Source organism: Mirounga leonina, unplaced genomic scaffold, assembly GCF_011800145.1.
Source record: "Mirounga leonina isolate KUSES-001 unplaced genomic scaffold, KU_Mleo_1.0 Mir_150, whole genome shotgun sequence".
Lineage (NCBI taxonomy): Eukaryota > Metazoa > Chordata > Mammalia > Carnivora > Phocidae > Mirounga > Mirounga leonina.
Window position 1 is genome coordinate 25011566 of NW_023270374.1, and position 24534 is coordinate 25036099.

General features: G+C 49.5%; 1 protein-coding gene across 1 annotated transcript; it reads right to left on the reverse strand.

Moving 5' to 3' along the window:
- Positions 1-1388: 1388 nt before the first annotated feature.
- On the reverse strand, positions 1389-23133 carry FKBP1A (FKBP prolyl isomerase 1A). The gene is made up of 5 exons (XM_035006106.1): positions 22990-23133; positions 22839-22886; positions 7653-7765; positions 4649-4813; positions 1389-2489 (listed from the first exon to the last, which is right to left on the reverse strand). Exons 1-4 carry the CDS (start codon positions 23024-23026, stop codon positions 4685-4687), a joined length of 327 nt encoding a protein of 108 aa, XP_034861997.1. The 5' UTR covers positions 23027-23133; the 3' UTR covers positions 1389-2489; positions 4649-4684.
- Positions 23134-24534: the final 1401 nt, after the last annotated feature.

A 24534-nucleotide genomic window follows, 5' to 3' on the forward strand; every position in this document is an offset into this window, starting at 1 on the left:
CTGGAGACTGATTATAAGTCCAAAATGGGTCTCATTGGGCCCCAGGGGAGAGAAGTTTCCTTGTGTTTTCCAGCTTTGAGAGGCCACCACAGTTCTTGGCTTCTAGTCTCTTCTTCCATCCTCAAAGCCAGCAAGCAAGGTATCTTCAGATGTTTTTCCTCGGACTCCTAAGGACTCTTGTGATTATACTGGACCCACCCACACAAACCACGATAATCTCCCCACCTTAGGGTTCATAGCATAATCACATCTGCAAAGTCCCTTTCACCTTGTAACTAGTCACAGTCCTAACTTTAAGTTCAGCGCGAACTAACAGCATCCCTGTGTTTCTGAGTGAAGGTCTCATCACACTGAGTGCTGAATGCAAGAGCACCTAGTACAGGATCTCATTTAAATTTAATTCAGAAGTAACAGGTAATACTAGAGTAGGAAAATAAAACGAATGTTGCCTCTGGGGGTAGAGTGGGGACTGAGAAAGGGCATAAAGGAATTTTCTGAGATGGTGGTCATAGTCTGTATCTTGACAGTGCTGTAGGGTACAAGAATATAAACAAATATGGAATTCTAGTATGTATTTGGAGGGAATTGCAGTGATGTCTGACATTCTGAAATGTGATATAAAAGGATGGATTCATAGAGGGATGGATGAATATGTGATAAATAGGTACGATAACATGTTTACGGTAGAATCTAGGTGGTGGGTGTCCAAGTGTTCACTATAAAAATCTTTCAATCGTTGTTTGACAATTTTTATACGGGAGTTTTGCAAAAAAACAAGCCATGACCCTGAAGTATGGCTCCAGTGACTTAAACTAATAAAGGGATGGACTGTGTTTCGACAGGTGCAGGGTATTACTGATGGTCTCCATCACAAGGGAGGAGGGGAGTATTACTAGCACATACAGGGTGGGGGCCAGAGAAGCTACTGGAACCAACTAGCCTGCCCACACGACAAAGAACTTTTACACCAATGTCACCAAGGAACACGGATTTAAAACCCCCATCTTCCCTTCATAACCCTCCATCAATTCGCTGCAGCACCTCTCCAGCTGGGTGGTGGCTCATTTCCTGAGAGCCGCTTGCATCTCCCACTTCTTGGGAACTCCAGAGGACCCAGCAGAACGCTCTACCCAGAACACATATTTAAAAAAACATCTGATGATGGGGGAGCGGGGGGGGCTCCTTGACAGTTCTTCCACCAGTGAAGATGCAAACCTGCAATCCCCCCCCACCCCCCAGAGGGGCCCACAGGGAAGGATGTTCCTGCTACAGCTCTTTCGCCAAGCCGCAATCTCCAACATGACATCCCCACCGGCAGGGCCCCTACCCCACCCCCCTGTACCAAATGGCCCAGGAGGCACCTGAAAGTAATCACCATCACACGGAGCTGAGAAAAGCCAGCATAAAGCACTTTTATTGCAATAATAAAACTTGAAACTCATACGTAGTGCGGGGAGGTGGGGGTGGGGGGTAGGCAGCAAAAATCTCTCTCACCAAATCACTACACAGGACAGCAAAGGGGTGAGAGGGAGAGGAGGAAAAGCCAGGAAACTCCGAGAAGAGCAGGGGGAGCCGAACATCAAAAACCAGGAGATGCTGAAGCTGTGATGACCAGCATCATTTTCTCAAGACAACACTAAAGGGTTTGTCATGATGGCTGGGCTTTCATCGGGTGTTAAGTGTCTACAAACAGCACCTTCAATTTAAACTTTCGATTAAAATTCTTAAAATTTGGGAAGTGGAGCTTGGATAGCTATGCGATTACAAAAAGTCCTGAATATCCGTTAGAAAAACCACAGGATGGAAAAAAACAAACCAAAACGCCGGGCCACGAAGAAGGCTTCGGAGGCCCCTGCTGGCCTGGGGACAGGAACCTGTAGTGTCCTACATCGCAGTGAGAGCATCTGCTTTCGAAAGGCAGAGGCTTTAAGGGGAGGCTGAGGCGGGGCAGTGCAGGCAGAGGCTCTCCCCGCCCCGCTTCCGTTTTAGGCAGGGCTTTTAATTCAACCCAAGGACATCTCTCAGCTGGGAGAGTAATCCGGCCCCCGAGAGCACCTCAAACCTGCTATGGCTTTGCAGCGAAGCAGCGAGAATGTTTAATATATCATAGATACAAATTTCATCCAAAAAAATAAAATAAAATAAAGATTCTTGCATCCCACCCCCCCACACCAATTCCTATCCTAAAGTTAACCCATTACTTGTGCTGTTAATACTTGACTAATTCTTAAGTGGAAACCTAGATCCAAAAGACTGAAACTGAACCTTCACCCCAAAACAAAAACGAAATAAAATGAGTAACTTGAGGTTTATGGCATATAGTTTAGGTCAACACACATACGAGGAGAAAGGGAAAGAGCAAAGCCGGGTGACAGAACACATTCAGTCGGGGTCGATGTTTATACAAAGAGTGTAGTGGAACATCAGGAAAAGCTCCGTACAGATTCGCGCGTGCGCGTCTGGAGGCGCCACATCCCTCCACGGCACATCTGTGGGGAACAGAAAATCTGTCAGTCCCAGCAACACGATGCTGTGTGTGTGCGGTGGGGACAGACGTGGGCTGTCTGCCACATCAAGTCCCTTCCCCAGGAGCTGCAAGGTCTCACCTGGAACCAGCCACTTCTGCTCCAGCTGGGGAGAGCCTGCTGGGCTTGGACTGGCTTCCCAGGTGAGCAGTCTCCTTCCTGCCTAAATTGGTAGTGTTTTTTTAAACCTAAGGTGACACTACCTTGCTGAGGAGAGCTGGAACAGTTCCCCATTATCACTGGGTCTCCCAACTTGGCTGCACATAGGAATCACTTGGGGGCTTTAGAAACGTGTCATGCTTGCCTCCCACTCCCAGTAATTGTGGTTAACTGGTCCAAGGTGTGGCCCGGGCATCAGGAGAGTCTTCGAATAGGCTTCCTATGTGACTTTCGTGGGCGCAGCACTAAGTTGGTACATCCCTCAGGTTGAAGAGATTTAGGAAGTGTCCGTGGTCTTTACTCATTTACTCAAACCTACAACTTTCTAGGTGTGCTCTTGGGCTTTCCTTTAAGACCTGTGCAAGAGCTCTGAGATGTTCTTTGGTGGTGTGGGGGGAGGCTTAGGCCAGGGTGACTCGCAGCCCTCTCTCCCTTCATCCTACCAGATTTACAGAATGCCTGTACCCAAATCAGCGTAATTCCAAGGCTCCCTTCAAATACTTTTATGTACAGTACTATTTACAGTACAGTATTACAGTACAAAAAGGGTTCAGCTCTCAAAGAACAGGAAAGAGGGTCTGGACTAAGTGTAGACCTTCAGGCAGACAGAGGCTCTGTAAAATGTTAAGAGTTCCCTCTGGGTGAGAATGACAAGTAGAGAAGCCAGGGTTGCCAAACCTGACCCAGGTATGTAGGGCTCAAACCACACAGAGAGAAAATAGCTAAGAATTTAAAAAGCCCTTGTACTTAAAGAAGTCCACGGCAGGACAAGATTAGACCATAAGAGACAGGCTGGCAGCCACTTGTGACAGCTTTTGAACAAAAGCATTCTCACCTAGCTCCCGGCTGTGGTCCTCTGGTTCCAGGGCCAGGAGGGGGGCAAACCTAGAGCTCTGGGGCCAAGTGGAAAGAAGATGGCAGCATTCGTGTGTTTTATGATTCTGATACCCACATGAAAAGTTATGAGCCATTAAGACACTGAGTTTGGTTTCCTAGAGACGAGGGTAAATGGAAGGAAAACAAGTCCAGGAAGGAGAAGCAGGAGAGGGGTTCTGGTCCTAGTCTGCCACTGCCTGGAAGTGACCCTGAGTAAGGTCTTTCTCTCTGGACCTAAGTTCCCTCACCTGTTACACAGGAAGGCTGATCAACTCTTCAGATCCCTTCTTAGGACTGAGAGCCCCGCTGTGCGTCACAAGCATCCCCCGGCCTCACCTTTCCAGCCACAGAAAGTAAGCGGGCCTGTGTGCTCCAGTATCCCGGGCTTGGCCCCGAGGCAGCCGGCCCAGGGGGACAGTGCCTCTCTCACACCCCCTCCCGGGCAGTGGCCTGGCTCTACATGGCGAGGGGGCTGCACGCACTAGGACACGGTAAGCAGTCCTCAACAGTCTTCCTTCTAAAGAACTAAAATGGGCGCCTGGGTGGCTCAGATGGTTAAGCGTCTGCCTTCGGCTCAGGTCGTGATCTCAGGGTCCTGGGATCGAGTCCCGCATCGGGTTCCCTGCTCAGTGCAGGGCCTGCTTCTCCCTCTCCCTCTGCCACTCCCTCTGCTTGTGCTCTTCTGTCTATCTCTCTGTCAAATAAATAAATAAAATCTTAAAAAAATAAAAAATAAAAAAAAATAAAGAACTAAAATGCTGGCATTATAATTTGGCCACATTTCTGGTTCCCAACTCAGTTTTAGTTTCTAAGTTAAATATAAAAACATCCTTCATTTAAACAGCTACTACCAGCTGCCCCATCCCAATGAGTTTGTTGGAGAGCATACGCCATCCCTTTCCACAGGGTGACAAACTTTTGCATTCAAAGTGTATACTAATAACTAAAACTGAAATGCTACCCAAGAGGGCAAGAATGTAGGGGGAAAAGAAAGCCGTGGCATTTTTGGTTCTGCTACCCACCAAGCACTGGGTGTAACATGGGAGGTACAAAGGTAGGAAAAGACCCTTCAGCACTCACTTCCTTACCCAAGAATGGGGAGCTCAGGGAGGAGGCCATTCCTGTCATTCCAGTTTCAGAAGCTCCACGTCAAAGACGAGAGTGGCATTTGGCGGGATGATGCCTGGGTGCCCAGTAGCACCATAGGCGTAGTCTGGGGAGATGGTTAGTTTGGCTCTCTGACCCACACTCATCTGTGAAAAGAACAAAAAGACAGACTCAAGTGGACGCACTCCCAACTGTCTCTGTTAGCAGTAGGGCTGTTTATTGGGGTGTCCCCTAGCCAGCATCACGGGACTCAGACACACTAGGGACCATGTGGGTGCCCGGAGCCCGGGCACCTCCTGGTGCAGAACCTGGAGGATGGCCATCAGGCTGCACGATCCCTGCATCTGGCTCTGAGGGGCCCAATACAGATGACATGCACCTTTCTGCGCAGGCCTCGCTGACCTGACTCTGGGCAGCCAGCACTGTGCCAGGGCTGCCACTTGGGCCTTCACGTGGTGAGTGGCATCTATGCTCTTAAAAAAGGAGTACTTTGACCAAAACTCTGCTTTAAAAGAAAACACATACACAGAAAGTACTATTTGGGGTAGTCTGCTTTTCTGTACTTACTATATTTTATACTTAAACTCATACAGAAAAACTTTAAAAAAGACATTTTACAAAGTAGCATGTATAGTAGGCAAAAGAGGGAAATATTTGTGTATTTGCACCTTACCTCTATGAACAGAAAACATCTTTGGAAGGACACAAATAATACCAGCATTTTTCCATGGGGAGAACAGAGTACAGTGGCCAGGGTGGAGGGAAATTTTTCACTTTTTAAAAATACGTTTGTACTTTTTCATTTCCTAATCAAATATATAAATAAGTTTCAATATATATTTTCTGAACGGTGAGCAGGCTCTCCACTGTATGTCCATCCTTTCAGTACTCTCTGCTCAGCCTCCCGACAGGGGCTCCTGGCTCTCTGACCCGGCCCCAGAGACAGTGACTAAGATGAAGCCGCAGGCTGCGCTCAGACTCGAATGTGACTCAGAACCCGTGCTCCTCACGTCTCCTTTGGGAAACCGGGGCATGCTGGACCAGGGTGGTAAGGGCAGTTAAAAGCATATGGCTTAATCTAATGAAATTCAAAACAGTCATGTCCTTCTACCCAGCAATTCCACTTCCAGAATCTTCTGCTAACAACCCAAATGCCCATTTGAAGGGGGGCGGTTTCACAGACCCATCCGCACCAGGGGTCAGCCACTAGAAAGAACACAGTGGCCTTAAGAGCACGGAAAGATGGCGAAGACACAGAGGGGAAAAAAGCAAGCTGCCCAAACAGTACCTGTGGCAGGCCCGCGTACTTGTAAACACGTAAGAGCAAAACAACAATATCAAAAGAAAGGGAAAAGGGGCATAAGACAACCCCCCCCACACCCTTCTTCCTGTGCTTTTAACTCAAAGAAATATCCTGTGGAGTTTCAAAGATGCTCTGTGCAGGTCTCAGACCACCCAGACTTCTCACAAGTGACAGGCCTGTGACTGACCCCAAGCACAGTGGGTCTGGGAGGAGACTGGGCATCTCCCCAACACCCAGTCAGGCCTCGCCAAGCCTGGAATGTCAAACAGGCTGATAACACTATCTCCGTGGCAGCCATGGCTCTTGGAACACAACACAGTTATTGTTCCAGTGCCGGAAGAGCCACAGAAGATGGCTGTGGTGTGGACAATGGCTGGCACGGTCGTGGGGAATGGGCTACAGACCCAGAGCCAGCCAGACGCGGGCAGCAGGGACAGAGGTTTCCAAAGGGAAGTGAACCACAAAGATCCTCTCCTTCATTCTTGCACTGCGAATCCTGTACTCTGCAGGAACAGAAATCTAGACCCTTGGGAGCGGGATGGCTTAAAGTTTCTGCAAGTTGAGCAGTTCACTTGGAGATAACTCGGTGATGGTTTATAGAGGAAGTAGAGTGATGTGTATTCTGGAAAAGAGAAAGACATCTTTCTCTCCACTTTGGTTACATCTCAGTTCTCTTCCGTGAGAGGGAAACAGACGAATTACCCATCACGCAGGGCTGACTCTAAAGCTCCCTGAGTCTCAGGACGCTGGAACCTGGTTAGTGCCGGGAAAAAACCTGCTGAGCTTGATGGAAAGCTAGCACCCAACTGAAATTTGGCACCCCTGAGTCCCCTGTTGTCCACTGGGAATTCTGTCGTGTCGGCAGAACAAAAGCTGTTTACACAAATGGGGAGGGAGGGCTGAGGAAACAGACTCAAGACAAACAAAATGACTCCATGAGTATGACCTCTCAGAAGGGGTCTGACACAACATGGCCAATAATAAGACAAACGCAAATTAAAACCACACCAAGATAACGTTTTTCACTCATTGTATTGTCCTGAATCCAAAAGTTGAACGACACACTGCTGGCGGGGCTGGGAGGAGACAGGCACCCGCCCAGCCCACTGGTGGCGGCTCAGTGTAATCCCTACGGATGGCAACTTGGCACCAGGTCAAAATACAGTGCACACAGCCAGTGAACCACTCACCCCTCCTTCTGAGAATCTGCCTATGGCAACACTGACACAATGTAAAATTAAGTCCACACGAGATTAATCACTGCAGCATTGTTTATAATGGCACAATACTGGAAATGACCATCAACAGGGTACTGTACTGATCAAATAAATAAAATACACCCACCTAAGGGAATGTGGGAAGAGAGCTTCCTCCTCTTTTATGTCCGGATATATACAGTGTGAAAGATTAAATGAAAAAGCAAAGTGCAGAACACTGTGTGTGTCTACAGCAAAAAAAGAGAAAAAGTATGTTTTCGTACAATGCTTAAGGAAACTCTACCAAAAAAAATACCATGAGTTGCTGGGGGTGAGGGGACTGGCAAGATGGGGTGGGATGGAAGTGAAATAAATTTTCCACTCACACCTTTTTTTTTTGATTTTTGAACCACATGAATGTCCTACCCTGAAGCATCATTTAAAAGGTAGACACTAGGAAACAAAACAAAACAAACGAGAGCATACCTGGGCAACCCCTTCTTCCCAGCCTCGGATCACCTCCTGCTTGCCTAGCATAAACTTAAAGGGCTTGTTTCTGTCCCGGGAGGAATCAAATTTCTTTCCATCTTCAAGCATCCCTGTGAAAAAGGGCAGTGGTAATATGAGCAACAAGGAGTGATGACATGAGGCGAGTCAGAAACCGGCAGCAGAGTGCCCATCCCGGACGCCGGCGCTGAAGGGCCTGGCAGGGCTGCCGGGGGCCTGAGGAGGAAGTGCGGTGTCCAGGGAGGATTTCCTGCATCCTCAGTGGGCCTCTACGGAGTTGGGATAGTCCCCTCCCCAGGGGCTGTGAATGTTCTTCCCAACTCCAAGCAGTAAGCTGACCACCAGAGGCAGGCAGCTGTCTGCCCTGGCCTGGGAATGGGGAAGTGTCCACGTTCCCGACATGAATTTTCATCATATATGAACCTACTCAATCCTCCCCCAGCACTGCCCCCATTTCACAGAGGAAGGAAGTGAGGCAGAGGGAAGTGTGAAGCAACCTGCCAAAGCAGTCAATCCCAAAGCCATGTTCATTCAACTACTCCAGTGTCCCAGAAGCCAGACAAACCACAGTGGAAGCCTCTACCAAAAGGGGGACTTCCAGAGACGGAGAGGCCACGAGAGGAACAGATACCTGCCACTCCTCGTTCAAAAAGGACCATCGCAGTGGTTTCTCTGGAAGCCAGAGTCAGCCAATGAGATAGCCGTCACTGAGGTCCTGAACTGTCAAACCACCATCCCAGACTGGAGGGGGTAAGCCAGCTATTGACCTACAACTAACGCAAGGCAGATTTCATTGGAGGCCGAGGGTGGGTGCCCATGATCATTCTAAGTATCACTCAGAAGACCCAGCAAAACACAGAATTCTGTTGTGTTCGGATGTTTTCAGAGAAGGAGGGAAATCCTAACATAAACCCCAACGTAAAAAACAATGTCAACCCTTGTAAGTGGGATGGGGAAGCAGAGATCAATTGAGAGCTTTATCAGAGCCACCAGACTAGCTGAACTTTGACAAAATAGGAAATGGGCAATGGCGGGGACAGGAACTGCTGTCCTAACAGAGCAGGAAGGCAGACAGATGTCTTGAGCAGAGTGGGTGCTGCTGCCACCTGAAGTCTGGAGCTGGGGGTTGAGGACTGAGAGGTAGACAGGAGGGTGGGGATCCACCCCTGCCAAGTCAGTGCAGGGCCAGGAACTGGGGCCCCAGAACTAGCAAGCTGGGATGTCCACGGAGCCCATCTCTTCCCCAGAATACAATCATGGCTGATAGAAGAAATGACAAATGGCAGGACTTGAGTAGTTTCCTATAAATGAGCAGCTGGGAGAAAAATAGATGTCCGCCCTCCAGAACTCTCACGGTAGTCCGTCCCTTCTGAGCTCTACTGCACACACTGAACCCGACCTACTCGAACCCTGCATTAAGGGTGAGAGTAGGCAACGAGCAGTCTGGAGTCTCAGAATCCTTTGACCGGCAGAAAGCCCTTCCATCCACCCACCCGAGCCTGCTTAAAACAAAAATAAGGAAACCAACTCCAAGGCTTAGTTAACCTACCCATGGTCAGAGTCAGTGGGTAGTGGGGCCTGGCTCCAGGAAAGGCAAAAACAAAAAATAAAAAAGCACCAAATAAAACACAAAACAAAACCCCCACATAAAAAGAGAGTGAGAGACAGAGAAGCAACACAGACAATAGCTAAAATGTGGTTTTTAAAACACGGGACACAGCAATAAAGGAGAGTAATCCCTGAGGGGAAACTAACAAGGCAAACCCGTGGACTGCCCAGCTAATACCCTTGGGCGTTTCCAGGGAGAGGAACCTGGATGGAGCTCAAGGCAGCTCCGAGTCCAAAGGACACAAACCAGGAAGGAGAGAGGTGTAGAGTGAAATCCCTAGAGATTTGCAGAGGGTCCCTCTTGAGTTTTCAGCAGAATTCTAATCAGTGCGTGTGTTTGAGGAAACTACTTAAGGTCAGGAAAAGAACTACCCCAAATTGGAAAGAACAGTGCCCAGCGCTTACACAGAGGTGGCATCAATGACTGCTCCCCGAGGCAGACTGGAGAAAATCCTGGTTTATGAGGCACTGGGTAGGATACCCAGAAGTCTCATCTCAGTAGTGGGGAATAATCAGCCCCAAACTGAACACTGCTCCAGACCCCCGTAACAAATCATTAAAGCAAGACACAAAAGGATCAAACTGTTTCCAAGTAACTTAAGTGTTTCCCAGTACAAAGCTCAAGAAGATTTATAGGAATAAAAATATCCAACACCCCAAAAAGGTAAAATTCACAATGTCAAGCATCCAAAATTACCAAGCATGCAAACAGGAGGGAAAACACGACCCACAATGAGGAGATTGATCAATCAACTGAAACCACCCGAAACTGACAGAGATGTAAGGACAGTAAGAGTCAAACCAAACTTCCAGACACGGAAACTACATTGGGCTGGACCTGGATACCCACAGGCAAAAAGAAAAACCTTGGACCTATACTTCATATCATAATGAAATATCAACCCAAAATGGATAATAGACCTAAGCGTAAACGTAAACCTATACAACTTCTAGAAGAAAACACAGGGAAATAATCTCTGTGACTGTGGGTTAGGCAAAGATTTCTTAAGATACGAGGCCAAAAAGCACAATCCATAAAAGGATAAACTGAACTTCATCAAAACTAAAAACTTCTGCCCTTTTTTTTAAGAGAATGAAAACTCAAACCACAGACTAGGAGAAAATCTTTGCAAAGCACATGTCTGATAAAGAACTTTGTATCCAGAATATATAAAGAGCTCACAAAACTCAACGATAAGAAAACAAATAGCTCAATTAAAAAAGGGCGAAAGATTTGAACAGATACTTCACTGAAAAAAAAAAATACAAGTGGCAAGTAAGCAAGTGAAAAGATGCTCAACATGATTAGTCATTATAAAAACGAACATTAAAACCACGAGGAGATACAACTACTACTTATTAGAATGGCTACAACTAAAAAGACTGATCATATCATACACTGGGGTAAGGATGTGGAGGAACTGGAATTCTTACACACTGCTGAAGGGTATATAGAAAGGAACAGCCACTCTGGAAAACAGTTGGCCATCTAAGTTAAACATATACCTCCCATATGATCTGACCATTCCATTTATCCTGGATAAATACCCAGGAGAAACGACAGCCATACAAAAAGACATATAAAGATGTTCATAGCAGACTCACTTGGAATAGCCAAAAACTGGAACAACCCAAACATCTGCCAACTGGTGAATGGATAAACAAGTACATCCATACAATAGATAACTATTCAGCAATAAAAAAGAATGAACTACTGATAACACGGAACAACATAATAATCTCAATTATGCTGAGCAAAAAAAGCCAGACACTGGTCTATACACTGTACAATTCCATATATATAAAATTTTAGAAAATGTAAACTCTGCTGACAGAAAAGCAGGCCGGGGGTTGCTGGGGATAGAAAGAGGAGGTTTCAAAGCATAACAAAGAAACATATCAAAACTTATGAAATTGTACCCACTAAACATGAGCGGTCTCCTGGATGTCAATTATGCCTCTACAAAACTGGGTTGTTTTTAAAGGGAAAAAAGTGAGATTCACTAAAATCTTACATGTGTTTCCCTCCTACAGCCAACTTGGCAGCCAGTGGCGAGGTACTTCCTCCATAAAGGGAGGGAGCAAGTAAAGCAGGCGGCCCGTCAAGTCTCAGCCGCTGTTCCCATTTTAACTCTGGACATCTGTGTGCCGGGACCTGGAGCCCCTGAACAGCAAAACCACCTGCCAAGTTAGTGCCATAATTTCCTAGAATTTCCCAACAAAGCACGCTCTGATGAGAGAAGGCAACTGAGGTTACAGTTCAGACATGACAGCTGACACTCTTGAGCTCCAGAGGCCACTCTTAGCAAAACCCATCCCCGGCATGGCCCTCTATTTGCAGCACTGACGGATTTCATTTCTGGCTGCACACAAACCTGTGCCTCATGCCCCACAGACTGCCTGGGACAGCTCCGTATTCTCCATTTCGAGAATGACTTTTTTGTCTCTCCTGACTGAACACAGCTTGGGGTCACAAACGGGGCCTCAGAGTCCTACGTCCCTGCGGGGGTCAGCTCAGCCCCTGGCACCCGCCATGCTGGCAGCACTCGTGCCCACTTTAAGACTGGCTCTGCCTGCACAATTTTCAAGAACCAGCAGGACAAGCACAAGGCCTCCATATTTAGACCTCTTCCCTGTGTGGTAGGAAGACTCTGAGGGGTAATCCCAGAATGACAGTTTTTACTTTTAGCACCTTTAAATGACTAATCAGTGAGGAAAAAAAAATGGGAAAACCTGGGGGTCTCCAGCTAAAAGCACAAGGACCATGAAAGGAGCAAAAGCTATGGTTGCATGAGGGACCGTGAAGCAGCCTCTGGCTGCAAGACCGTTGATGTCACTTTCATCTGAGCTGCCTCCCAAACGATTCAGCTGTTCTTATGGGGAAGAATCAGACTCCAATCCTTGGAGAGGGAGCAAGAAGGCTTAAAAAAAAAAAAAAAGATGTGGAGAAGAATCTCAAGTGCACCTCCCCCACAGCAGCCTGCTGGTTCCTGCTGCTCACCTGTTTCAGGGTGTGCTCGCTCAGAAGGAACCAGCAAAGGCTGACCTGGCCAGCAGCTGCTGAGCAAAGTGCCCTTGGACTATGCTTTTGGTACTTGGCCCAAGTCACAGAAGCAGTGGTGAAGACCCAGGGCCAGGATCTGGAGAGTCAAGAGGACCATGGGGTTATTATTTCACTAATAACGCAACAGCGTGTCATGGAAGGTAGAGCCCCCCGGACCCTCGCGAGGGTGGGGAGGGGAACCATCGAAGGACCTGAAGGGAGGGCTTCACCCCCGCGGCACTTAAGGCTCATGGCTCACCATGTGGTTCTCAGCTGCTGCTGGCCTCTTTGCAGGGGGTTTCATAGGCAGCATTTCACAGGGTTCGAACTAGACAGAGTCTTAAAATTAAAGACGAAAAGCCCAAACCTAAATCCAACAATGACAACAACAAAACAGAACATCCCACACTCCAAACTTGCCAAACAAAATAAAGCTCTTGCCATTTACAGATGGAAGAGGGAGAAAGGACTTCTGCTTTCAACTCAACAGGTATTTTTTTTTTTTTTTTTAATTCATGAGAGACAGAGAGAGAGAGAGAGGCAGAGGGAGAAGCAGGCTCCCCAAAGTGTAGGAAGCCTGATTCAGGACTCGATTCCAAGACCCTGCGATCATGACCTGAGCCGAAGGCCATCACTTAACCATCTGAGCCACCCAGGCGCCCTCAACAGATACTTTCTTAAGTACAAAAGTACAGTGGTTGAATGGAGGAGGGGAAACCAAAGTGAAAGTCACCGATTTTTCTGCAGATATGCATTTGAAGCCCCTTGGAACATTCCCAAATGAATGTACTGACCCAGGTGCAGGCGGGCATACTGACCCAGGCTGGGCTGTTTCCCTTCCTCCTCATTATATACAGAAGCTCCCTCAACCGCCTTTCACCTAACTGCCTCGCCAAAGACTCCTACAAACCACAACTTGCACAGCCCGAGCACAGCCGAGGAGCCTTCAGCCACCAGTCTCTAGTCACCCCTCATTCTTCTTCCCCACGTGTGTGTTTTAGGCTTATTACCAATGGGTCAGCTATGTTTACTCTCAGGCTCATTTATGTCAGTTACACTTACTGAGTATAGAAAACAAACAGTATGCAAAGAAAAAAGAGTGGTCCTAGTTGACCCTTTGGAAAGACTCAACAAAGGCAACTCACAAAAAATACTGCTAGTGAATAACTGAGTGTGAATGAGACTAATGTATGATTGAAGAAAGAAATCTTAAAAACCTAGAAAGCTTTTTGGGGCGCCTGGGTGGCTCAGTCAGTTGAGCGTCTGACTTGATTTCGGCTCTTAGAGTCCTAGGATTGAGCCCCACGTCAGGCTCCGTGCTCAGCAGGGAGTCTACTTGAGGATTTTCTCTCCCTCTCCCTCTTCCTCCGATCTCGCTCTAAAGTAAATAAATAAATCTTAAAAAAAAAAAATCTAGAAAGGTTTGGCACTGATATGACCTCGTCCTTACTGTTTTGACTTTAGAAGAATCCAAAATTCAGATTTTTGTAAGAACTTTGATGGGAAACTCTACCAGAAGAGCCATCCTAAAAGAAAGATGTGGACCTTTAGCAAATGATTTATGTCTGGATTTGAAATAAAATGAAATAAAATGTTTAGAGAAGCCATGTCACTTTAATGATCAGCTATCCACTTGTCCCCATCATGATGAGTGAAAAGAGATTCTCCACCCTGCGGTAGCTAAGAGGTATGAATCCAAAGCTTATGTCTTTGCTCCATTTCCAGGCCTCTGTGGTTGCATTCCCTGGGCAACCTTCCCGAACTGGGAGTTCTGAGAACTCCATGCACATGATATGATCAAAGGTCAAGTGCCTACCCAAAGAGGGAGCCAGCTTCTTCCTCCCCATCACACAAACCCAGTGCAAGAACCTATCCCATCTCTTACCTGGAAATGCTCCTAACGTTTTGCTAAATCTTTTTCGATTCTATGGCCAAAAGTGTATTTTCAAAGGAGGTCCCATGATGGGAAGAACACATAGGATCTCAGAACACGAACCAGAATGCATGACCTTGTGGGCATGCCTTTCCATTGCCCACTTTATCACAATACAAATAAAAGGACTGCCACATTATATGTCATGGGGCTGGGGCGGGGCAGTGGAGAGACGCACAGAAGGAAAACAATACTTAACAGTGGCTATTTGGTAATGGTAGAAATATGTGTGATCTTTAGCTTTTCTTTTTTTCTGTTTTCCAGAAAACACAGAGGCGGCAAGCCGTAGGGTATAATGGGCAAAGGCATGAGTTCTGGGGCTTGGCTCCAGATGATTATAGTAATCCCCTCCCCGGTGTCCCTGCTTCTGCCCTCTTTCTCCTACAGTTTAAACTTGGCACAGCAGCTAGAAGGACATTCTCCTAAAATACAAGTCAGACCCTATTACTCCTCAGCTCCAGACCCTTGCATGGCTCCACATCTTACTCAGAATAGAATCCAAAGTCCTAAAAATGGCCTAGAAGCCCTGCAAGGGCTGCCACCCCATGCTGGCATCCCGCTGACTTCATCTCTGATGACTCTCACGCTTTTCCACTCCAAGCACACAGGTTCCTTCTGTTCTCTCTAGACACCAGGGATACTCCCACCCCAGGGCCTTTGTCCCTGTTGCTCCCTCTGCCTAAAATGCTCTTACCGGACAGTCACATGGATTATTCCCTTACCTCCTTCAGGTCTTGTTTCAAATGTTACTTTCTCATCGAAGTCTTCCCAGGTCTAGCTAAAATCTCAACCTTCTCCTGTCCCCTCCTTTGTGCTTACTGGCTAATGTACAATATATTTTTGCTTATTAATCATATTTGTTATCTGTCTTTCCTACTACACCGTAAGACCTATGAGGACAGGGACTGTGTTATGTCTTCTTCATTTCTGTATTCTTGGTGCTTAGAACAGTGCCTTGCACAAAACATCTGTTTTGTCAGTAAGTACTTGTAGAAAAGTACTTTCCCCTTCCAGGCCTTTGCACTCACTTGGCCAGCTCTTTTCTCCTACCAGCCTGAGCCATACACGTCCAAGACCAGGGGCACTTCTACCCCAGGTGTGGGCTGCTAAGTCATCTCTCTTGTAAAAGTAGGCACAGGGGAAGGCACTCCCTCAAGATAAGCACCTCAAGGGCAAGGCCGAGGCTTTCCCCAGCTCCTAACACATTTGATGAATGACTGAGGGAAGGGCTTGGTGTGCTGACCTGTGTGTAGCAGGTGTGAGAGGAAGTAGTCACAATTTTATTAATCCACAGGAATGGGGCAAAGTCCAAAACGTAATTTTCTCATTCTTATTCTAACTTACAGGAAACAGAAATATTATACCAAACATAACAGGAATGTGGACTTTGTTCACCTCTGCTAGAGTCCTAAATGACCGGAGTGACTCCATGCCAGGCACTCATGGGGAGAGACCCTGGAGACCACCACCAGTGTGGGTCTGGTCTCCTGAGGCCTGCAGTCCACTGGGGAAAGAGGGGAGGCAACTATACACAGCCTGACGGTGAGCAAGGCCATGAAGGAGATGGACGGGCACTTTGCTGGAGAATCAGAGGCGCATGCTGTATTCATGTGTGAAGAACCACTTTGGCCAAGGGTCAGTCAGGGGAGACTCAATGAGGGGTGCCCTGTAAGCTGTGATTGATAAGAGCCTGCCTGTGGCGGGGAGTGGTGGCAGTGTGGTGGCACCTAAGCGCAGGGCCAGAGAGCTCCCTGGGCGGGACAGGCTTGGTGGGTCAGGAAGTGAAGGCAGGCCAGGGTTGTCTGAGCTCCTGGGAGGGGAGGAATAAAGGCAGGGAGAGCAGAGATGGCAGCACCCAGGAGCGGATTATTTGTCCCTACACCCCACTCCCTTTCCTCCTCCTCCTCCCCCTCCTCCTCAGTGTCTTTGCACTGCTAGAATTTATCCGGCTGAAGTTAAAGGGAGCTGGGGGAAGGAAGGAATACAAGGACTCAGTTGAGTTCTTCAGCAGGTAGAAGAACAGGAGAAGAAAAAGAGAAAAATGAACATCACCATGAGCACCAAAGGGAGAACTGCATAGTACACGCCTAAGTTATCCAAAATACCCCTGGCCTTTTCCATGAGAAATAGCAGGTGACAAGACTATTTTTAGAGAAAATCCCAAGGCAGACAAGTGATCCCTAGTTTACAGATACAATGAACCCATCAGCACTTCATAAAATCAGTTTAAGTAGGCTCCACACCCAACATGGGACTTGAACTCACAACCCCAAGATCAAGTCACATGCTCTACTGCCACAAAATCAGTTTTTAACCACCAAAAATGTTCAAGTTAAAAAGCCTATGGATGAATGGATAAATTTCATGGTACATAAATTATACCCAATAGAGCTGTTAATGAAAAAAAAAAAAAAGTCTGAGACCCACTGAAAGGAACCAGAGCTCTCTGGAGAGATGACTGAGGCCAGGACCAGAGAAGGGGAACCAAGGAAGTGATTAAGGCATAAGCAGAGCATATCAAAAAGGTACCGGAGGCAGCCCAAGGGGCTCCGACTGGCCAAATATGGGACAATGTGAGTATCAAAAAGAATACTGAATATCAATGATTTTAAGCCCTGAGGAAATTTATGAGTCCATAGTATACTGACAACAAAAAAACAAGTCAATGGGGGTGGGGGGGAGTCATTTGTCACCACTGGGGAAGATGACAAAACAAATGCCTCACTTTAAAATTTGGTAATTAAAGGAGAAGAATTAAGCTTTACCCTATTTTATGGAACGGCAGCTGATAAACGTAGAAGGTATAAAGGAATTTTAAAACTGCCACTCCATCAATGCCAATGAAATGCTGTCTTCCAGCAGGAATGATCAGTGGTGCAATAACAGAGGCAGAAGGTGGATGAGGACCAGGCACAGGCAAGCTGCCCGAGAACCCCAGAGATTGTCTGCCTACTGCAAAGGGGAAAATGTAGCTTTACAGAAGAGATCAAATTCGGCAGCACAAGCAGGGGGGTGCCCCACGGTGTGCTGAGCATGGAGTACAGGGTGTCACATGTGAAGTGATGGAAGACGCCCCAGGCGGGGACAGGAGTCGGACAACACCGGAGCAAACCGGGGACCGGCGCAGGGCATTCAGAAGGTAATAAGCCTGCTCTCTCTGACTGAGCCACCCAGGCGCCCCCAAGCTTGCGCTCTCTGAAAACCCAGGGTCATTAGGAAAAAAACCAGTGTGAGGACTCATCTAGGTTGAGACTAGACACAATATCCAACTGCAGTGAGTAAACCCTCAAAGAATTCTGGTTTCAAAAACCTAACACTTTAATGACATCTGGGGGGGTTTCAAGATGAATCTGGCTTCAGGTACGTTTAAATCATTTTAAGTTTTCTTAGGTGTGACCGGGAGGAGGATAAGGAAGACATTCTCATTCTCAGAGCACTCTCGAGTATTCAGAGGCGAAGTGCCGAGCTGTGTGCAGCTCAAGTGACTATGAACAGCCCCACAGATTACACATACGTGTGTGTCTATTCTCCAAGGAGACAGAAAACGGCAAACATGACGAAATGTCAACCATCATAGAATCTAGGTCGTGGGCACAGCGGTATTTATTTTGATTTTTCTCTCTGTCTGAAAACTTCACAAACAAGAGTTACACATACACACAAGTATGCTACAGGGCCTTCAGTTCACTTAAGACAAGCGAGCCTTCTGCTCTTACCTGTGCAAGGAGAGAACAGGACACCTGCGTGACTGTGTATGTTGGTAATCACAATCCCAGAGGAAAGAAAATAATGCTTCCAGAGCAAGGTCTATTTCCAAAATGTTAAAACCCCATTACGTTCAGGAAATGTGAGGAGAAAACGAACGGACGCCCTCGGACGGCAGCTATGCCGGTGGAGGGCACAGCGTAATGCACAGACTTGTTGGACCGCTGGGTTGTACACCCGAAACCAACGAAATGTTGTGTATCAGCTATACTTCAACCAAAAAAAAAAAAAAAAAGGACTGGCACCTCGACTTACACAGCCAGGCTGGTATAGCCCAACCCTGCCTCTCTTGTGTCCACCAAGAAACAAGGGAAGGGAAACAGAAGCTAACAACCTCCCTCGGTACGTACAATTAGCAGATCGGCTGCACCTTTCTTAGCCAGTATGTTCTATTCGGTAGGTAATGTGTAGGCCTGTTTGAACATGAACCTTCACTCAGACCTGTCTCTCTGATCAGTGCCTACTTCCCTATGTGTAAAGGAATGGAGGCCAGGGTCTGGGCCACTCCAGGAGCTGAGCGCTGACACCTCTCTCTCACTCTAGGCATGCCAGGTGGTGCTGGCTGGCTGAAGGAGCGGCGGGGATACCTCACCCAGTGCCTGGGACACAGGCAGTCCCGTGAACGTACTCGCCCCCAGCAGGCTATTACTCCCATTTACAGAGGGCACACGGAAGCTGACACAAGTGGGACAATTTGCCCACGCGCTCGTAATATGTTACGTGGCAGAGGCAAGGCCCGAAACCCAGCAAAGGACCTCACATTCCCTTTGGGGCTCACCGTCCACCTGGCACCACCTCTTCCCTCCTGCTCAGGCTGGCACACGGCGCTCAGGATATAACCAGAACCCTGTTTCTGACCCTGCCCTCAAGAGTTCAATGCTCACACAGTAGCCAGAAGGGGGGGGGGCTGTTAAAATCCCCAAGTCAGCTCATGACCCTCTGATGGCAGCCACCTCACTCAGAGAGAAAGCCAACAAGGCCCCACCATCACCTCGTCCTCCCACCACCCAGTCCAGCCACACTGGTCTCCCTGCTGTTCCCCCAAAACAGCAAGCATGCCCCAGCCTCAGGCCCTCTGCCTGGAAGACTCTAGCCCTGGGCAGCACTCTGCCAGCTCCCCAACCTCCTTTGGGTAAATACTAAAATGTCATTTTGTCCGAGGCCTTTGCCAACCACCCTCACCAAAAGCAGCACCCCCTCCGCAAGCCCGCACTCTGCCTTCATCTCTCCACAGTGCTTCTCGCCACCTGACATTCACACCGGCCTTGTCACCCCAGGGAAGGCCCACCAGATCAAGTCTTTGCCTATGTAGCTCACTGGCCATGTCCCCAGTGCCTGGCTTGCTGCCGCTGCTCGATAAGCACCAGCTGCAGGAAGGACAAGGGTCCTGTCGCAGCCCCCCTGAAGAGTACAGCCCACCTGACTGAAGACACCATGCGGTGGGGGTGGTACCGGACCCGCGTGTGGAGCCTCTGGGGATGAGCCTTCCTCCCAACATCAGAGCAGCCAAGAAACACCAGCAGGCGGGTGGGTGGACGAAAGCAGAGAGAAGGGGGAAGGCAGAGGTGAAAGAAAAGCAACGGGCTGGAGACAGGGCTGCAGGAGAGCGGCCACCTCAGCTGCCCTCCAAGTGGACCTTCTGAGGAGGTGGGGCCGAGGGACCCCTGGTTCTTCTCATTTAGAAAGCCAGGTTACTGACAACTTAAACCCAATCCCAAGGGTGAGATGTCAACCAGTTTTTAAGAGGATAAAAAAAGAATTCCTTCAACCCACTTGAGGTTGCTCTGACCATGGCAGGCATGTGGCCCGCTGATAGGAGCAAAAGGGACATAAGCCTAGCTGTGTATCAGGACAAGCTCAACAATAAAGATGACGAAGCTATCGGAGGCAAGGAGGGCGCTGTGAGAATCCACTTGATCCTCAAGGCACATACTTGGCAGGTTATCCTTCCACCTCCTTCCTCCCACCTCAGTGCCTGTCATGCCACTAGGAGGTGCTTGGCTGGTGACAGCAGAGTTTTCATTTTCCCTTCTGGCACCACAAAGAGGTGACGCAGGCTTTTCTTTGAAGCCATGTGCGTGCTGTGCTCTGCTAGAGGCCAAGAAGGCACCAGAGGGAGCCTTGAGAATGGCCTCAAGGCTAGGACTGGCAGCCACCAGCAGCACGTAGAATGTCCATGTGGTGAAAGTCAGTCTGTGCTCTGCCTATCTCCGGCGGCCGAGAGGGGACTCTGGCCACCTTCCTTCCACTGCTGTGTCTCTGGACCTGCCCCCAGAATCAGCAGCAGCGGACAGCACGCCAGAGCAGGCTGGATCAAGTGTTTGCCTGACCCAGACCTGGGTCAGAGTCTCCCTCCTAGGAACTGTAATCACTGGAGTCACACAGCCAAGCAACGTGAGAAACTGGGCACGGGGGTGGAAGGGCACGCAGGGGACTTCCAGCATCCCCCACTTGGGAAAGGCGGAGAAAAAGAAATCTGACAAGGGAATACTGACGCAGCCAGGCAGAGAAAAACAGGGATGGAAACTAGGAGTATTATGCAAATTTCTTCTCCCTTCTTGAGGCCCAGTGGGCTTCCTGCCTTTGAAGACCCTCAAGTCCTTGTGGTACTCCCCCACTCCCATCATGTTCCCTCAAGATGAATTCTGTTCCCACAGGCTTGAAAGCCTTTGCTGCTACAGATGAAATCTCAAAGCGCCTACCCATTCCTCTCACGCCCCCACAGGTCTCAAACAGGTTCTTCCTGGGAAGCTGGTGGCAAAGACCCGCAGGAACAAAGCTGCCTGCCCAAGAGCAGCCTATTCTGTGAGCAAGAGGCAGAGCTGGCTTCCCACTAAGGCGCCTTTGTAGAGCTTATCAAAAATGAAATGAAAAAGAAAGCTTTTGTCCCAATGCATGCCAGGGCCCTGCTGCTGTGCTGGGAGCGTGTGGGTGGGTGCCACCCTCAAGGAAAACACAGACTTGGAGAAGAGGCACTGGGAGCCCTGATGGTGTTCTGGGTCCCACGACCATCTGTTCTCTTAGGAAAGGCTCCAGACATGCTGTGTGGGGGCGTTTCACCAAAAGGCACAGTGAAACATGGTTCTGCCTACATGCTGTAGATCCAATCCTGCCATTAGCACCATAAGATGGGTAAGCCATGGCTGAGGGGCAGAGACTTGGGAGTGAGACAGATATAGCCAATCATCCTAATGTGGCTACTTATCAAATGGGGGTGGGAGAAGTCACTTCATCACCTGAGTCCCAGTGTCTGCCCCAGTTGGCTGTGGGAACCGAATGAACTGCCCACTCACCCCAGCACTGTAAAAGGCAATGCTTACTCTTTACATCCCACAGATCAAAAGCAACCAAACTGACAAGCTTTCCTCCATTAGAGCTCCTAGGCTCAGGTGCGGACCATGGCCTACAAAGACAGCCATTTAAAATGTCAAAAGCACTTTCCAGTTCCATTTCACAGGCACGAGAAAGTTCCCTATGAAGATGGGTTTCAATACTTCCTCCTTGGGTAGCCTTTTAAAAGGTTCTAGTTCTTAACTCCTTCCACCCCCTGCCCCCATTTCTGCCCCTGGAGAAGGGCCAGAGAAACAAAGCAGCCAAGTAAGTAAAAGGGCATGGGAAGGGAGATGTTAGGTGCCTTTCTCTTCCTTCCCTATAGAAAGTCATTTCCCTTAACAGAGGGCTCCCCCCATAATCTGGGAGAGAAGGGTAGAGCTGATCCCTGAGCAGCTTAGTCCTAACTGCCTACAGCCTACTACCCAGGAGGAGGAGGAGAAAGAGGAAAAGGGAGGGAAGGAGAAGAAACAGAGGAAGGGGGAGGAGAAACAGAGGAAAGGGTGAGAAGGGGGAGAAAGGGGAAGGAGGAGGGGGAGGGAAGGTTATTCATATCAACAACTGTGGCTACACCAATCACCTCCCCCCCCCAACTCCAGCCCACAGCCATGGAGTCTCCGCCTGCTCAGCCTCCACCCCCCTCCCCAATACAACCCAGGAGGACCTTGTAAGGGCATGGAGTAAAAGATGGTCTCAAGGCATCCACTCTGAAGTCTGAATTCTGGCAGAGTCTAATTCTGGCTGAAGGTCTACAATCTCCGTCGGCTTACATTACTGTTTGTTACTCTAACTGGGCCTCAGTTTCCTTCTCTTTAAAATGGGGGGAAGAGAGTTTCTACTCCTAGGAGGGCTGGGAGTGGGGGGCTAAATTACACGCTCAGTCAGCCTGGGCCGTCGCTGCCACTGAGGCTTGGATTTCTAAGTGGCTCAAAAGTAAAAAGAGGAAAAGGACTGTGCGGATTAAGCTCCTCCAAGGCCAGGCTGAACCAAAGCAGCGCCTTAGGAACCCGGGCGCTTCTCCAGCCGTGGCGGAGGGATGAATCCCGACTTCGGAAGAGGCAGCTCCGAAGACTGGAAATTACCTCGCCCTTATCTCCATCCAAAGAAGGGCCGGAAGGGGAGGCAGGGTGTCACCCGGGACAGATATGGTACAAATCCTTTCTGATGGTCCCTGGCCAGGGCGCTGCCCGTTCTGGAGCATATGACCTTGCGCCAGCAACTTCATCTCCCTCCCCAAGCCTCAGTTTCCCCATCCGTGCAGTGGGCACAGAATTGCTCTGGAAGCGCGAAAGCGCCGGCCCAGACCGTCCCGGGTTCGGCAGGCCAGAGGTCGCCCCCTCGGGGGCGCTGCCACCGCCTAGGCCTCCGCCTTGGGCCACGCGGGCCCCGCGGCCACCACGCCCCGGGCCTTTGCCCCCAAGCCGCCTTGGCCAGCCGCCCGGAGCCGAGACCCCCACCCCCCCACCCCGCGAGCCCGCCAACTCACCCGTGTAGTGCACCACGCAGGTCTGGCCGCGCTTCGGGAAGGTGCGCCCTGAGGAGGGAGACAGACAAACAGACAGACAGACAGACGGGAGCGGTGAGCGGATGCGCGCGGCAGCGGGGGCACTCCGGGCCCGCCGAGCGCGCCTACTCACCGTCTCCGGGGGAGATGGTTTCCACCTGCACTCCCATGGCGGCGGCGGCGGCGGCGGGGGACGCTGGGCGCGCGGGCGGGCGGGCGCGCGGGCGGGCGGGCGGGCGGCGCGGCGGGTGGCGTGTACCGACAGCGGACCTGGCGGCGATTCCCCGGCTCTGCCTCGGCCCTCGGCGCCTCGCCTGCGCAGGCGCGCGCCCCCGCACGCCCCGCCCTGCGTGCGCGCCCCACACGGCGCGCACGTCCCCGCAGCCGGGGCAGCGGGCTGGGGGACCGGAAGCTCGGCGGCCCCGAGGCCTCCGGATGCAGCCGTCTGGAGGGCCGTCCTGCTTCCCCCCACCCTTCCTTTCCCGTGCTCCTGGCCGGGCGGGCGTCTCTTTCCCCAGGTTTCCGCATCTGGGAAATGGGAGTAATGACTGGGGGCCGGCCGCTTACCGGCTGGGTGACTTTGAGCAGGTTCACAGTTTGAAGTACACACTTGCTTAAGAAGGATGGTCGTGGGAGGTCAGCGCATATGTGCGTTCATGTTAGCGTTCACCAAATGGTTCAAGATTCTGAGCTCTGCTTTTCTTCGTTGGAAGAGGAGTCGGTATTTACACTGCCCTGCATGAAACCTGTCATGTCGTGTCGGGATTTCACTCATTCATTCATTCGTTCGTTCGTCCGTTCGTTCATTCGTTGCTTACAGACTAAGGTTCTTACTGAGCCGCTCCCATATGCGGTGCACTGTGCTAGGCGCTGGGGAAACAACAGCGAAGGAGACGGATTCAGTCCCTGACCTCGCAGAACTTAGAGTCTGGTGAGGGAGAGACCATCGAATTGCCACAGAGATAAATGTAAAGTTTCAAATTTGTTAGTACTGTGAGTGATACATGTAGTTATGCTCAGAGGCGCGTGTAACAGAGATGCCTAACTTAGTCTGGGGTGTGTGGATCGCTTCCCTGAGGTAGCCAGGTTTAGCCAAGGTCTGAAGGAGTTGACCCGCTGTGTGTATGCTGGTATAGAAGGAACACACAGAGGTACTGTGGCCCCAGGGAACACTGTGACACAGCGCAGGACCGGAGGGAGGCAGATGTGGATAATCCTTCTCTGGGTCTTCCTATATGTGCTCCTGAGATATTTTAAACGTGACCTCAAAGTTCTTGGACACTCTTCCCATCATCTATATCCCCTTCCCTAGAATCTCAGGAAGAGGGATGCCTGGGTGGCTCAGTTGGTTAAGCGCCTGCCTTTGGCTCAGGTCATGATGCCACCATCGTGGGATTGAGTCCTGCGTCAGAGCCCGTTTCTCCCTCTGCCTTCCACTTCCCCTACTTGTGTGCTCTCTTTGATAAATAAGGTCTTTAAAAAAAGAAGAAGGAGAAGAAGAAGAAGAAGAAGAAGAATTATCATCTCAGGAAGCTTGTGACAGCTCTGGTATTTTTATATTATTTCGGATACGGGCTGTAACAGAAACCAAAGTAACAGTGGCTGAAAGGAGACTGAAGTTGTTGTCTCTCTCTTAAAACAGTCCAGAGGCAGATAGGGCAGGCAGTTCGGCTTCACA

Bases quoted from the DNA above. Each gene is read 5' to 3' on its own strand.
- FKBP1A (XM_035006106.1), bottom strand. From the start codon at position 23,026: ATGGGAGTGCAGGTGGAAACCATCTCCCCCGGAGACG. The intron at 22,887-22,989 runs GTGAGTAGGCGC...CTCCCTCCTCAG, and splicing joins AACCATCTCCCCCGGAGACG to GGCGCACCTTCCCGAAGCGC. The intron at 4,814-7,652 runs GTATGCTCTCGT...TTCTTTTCACAG, and splicing joins GGGAAGAAGGGGTTGCCCAG to ATGAGTGTGGGTCAGAGAGC.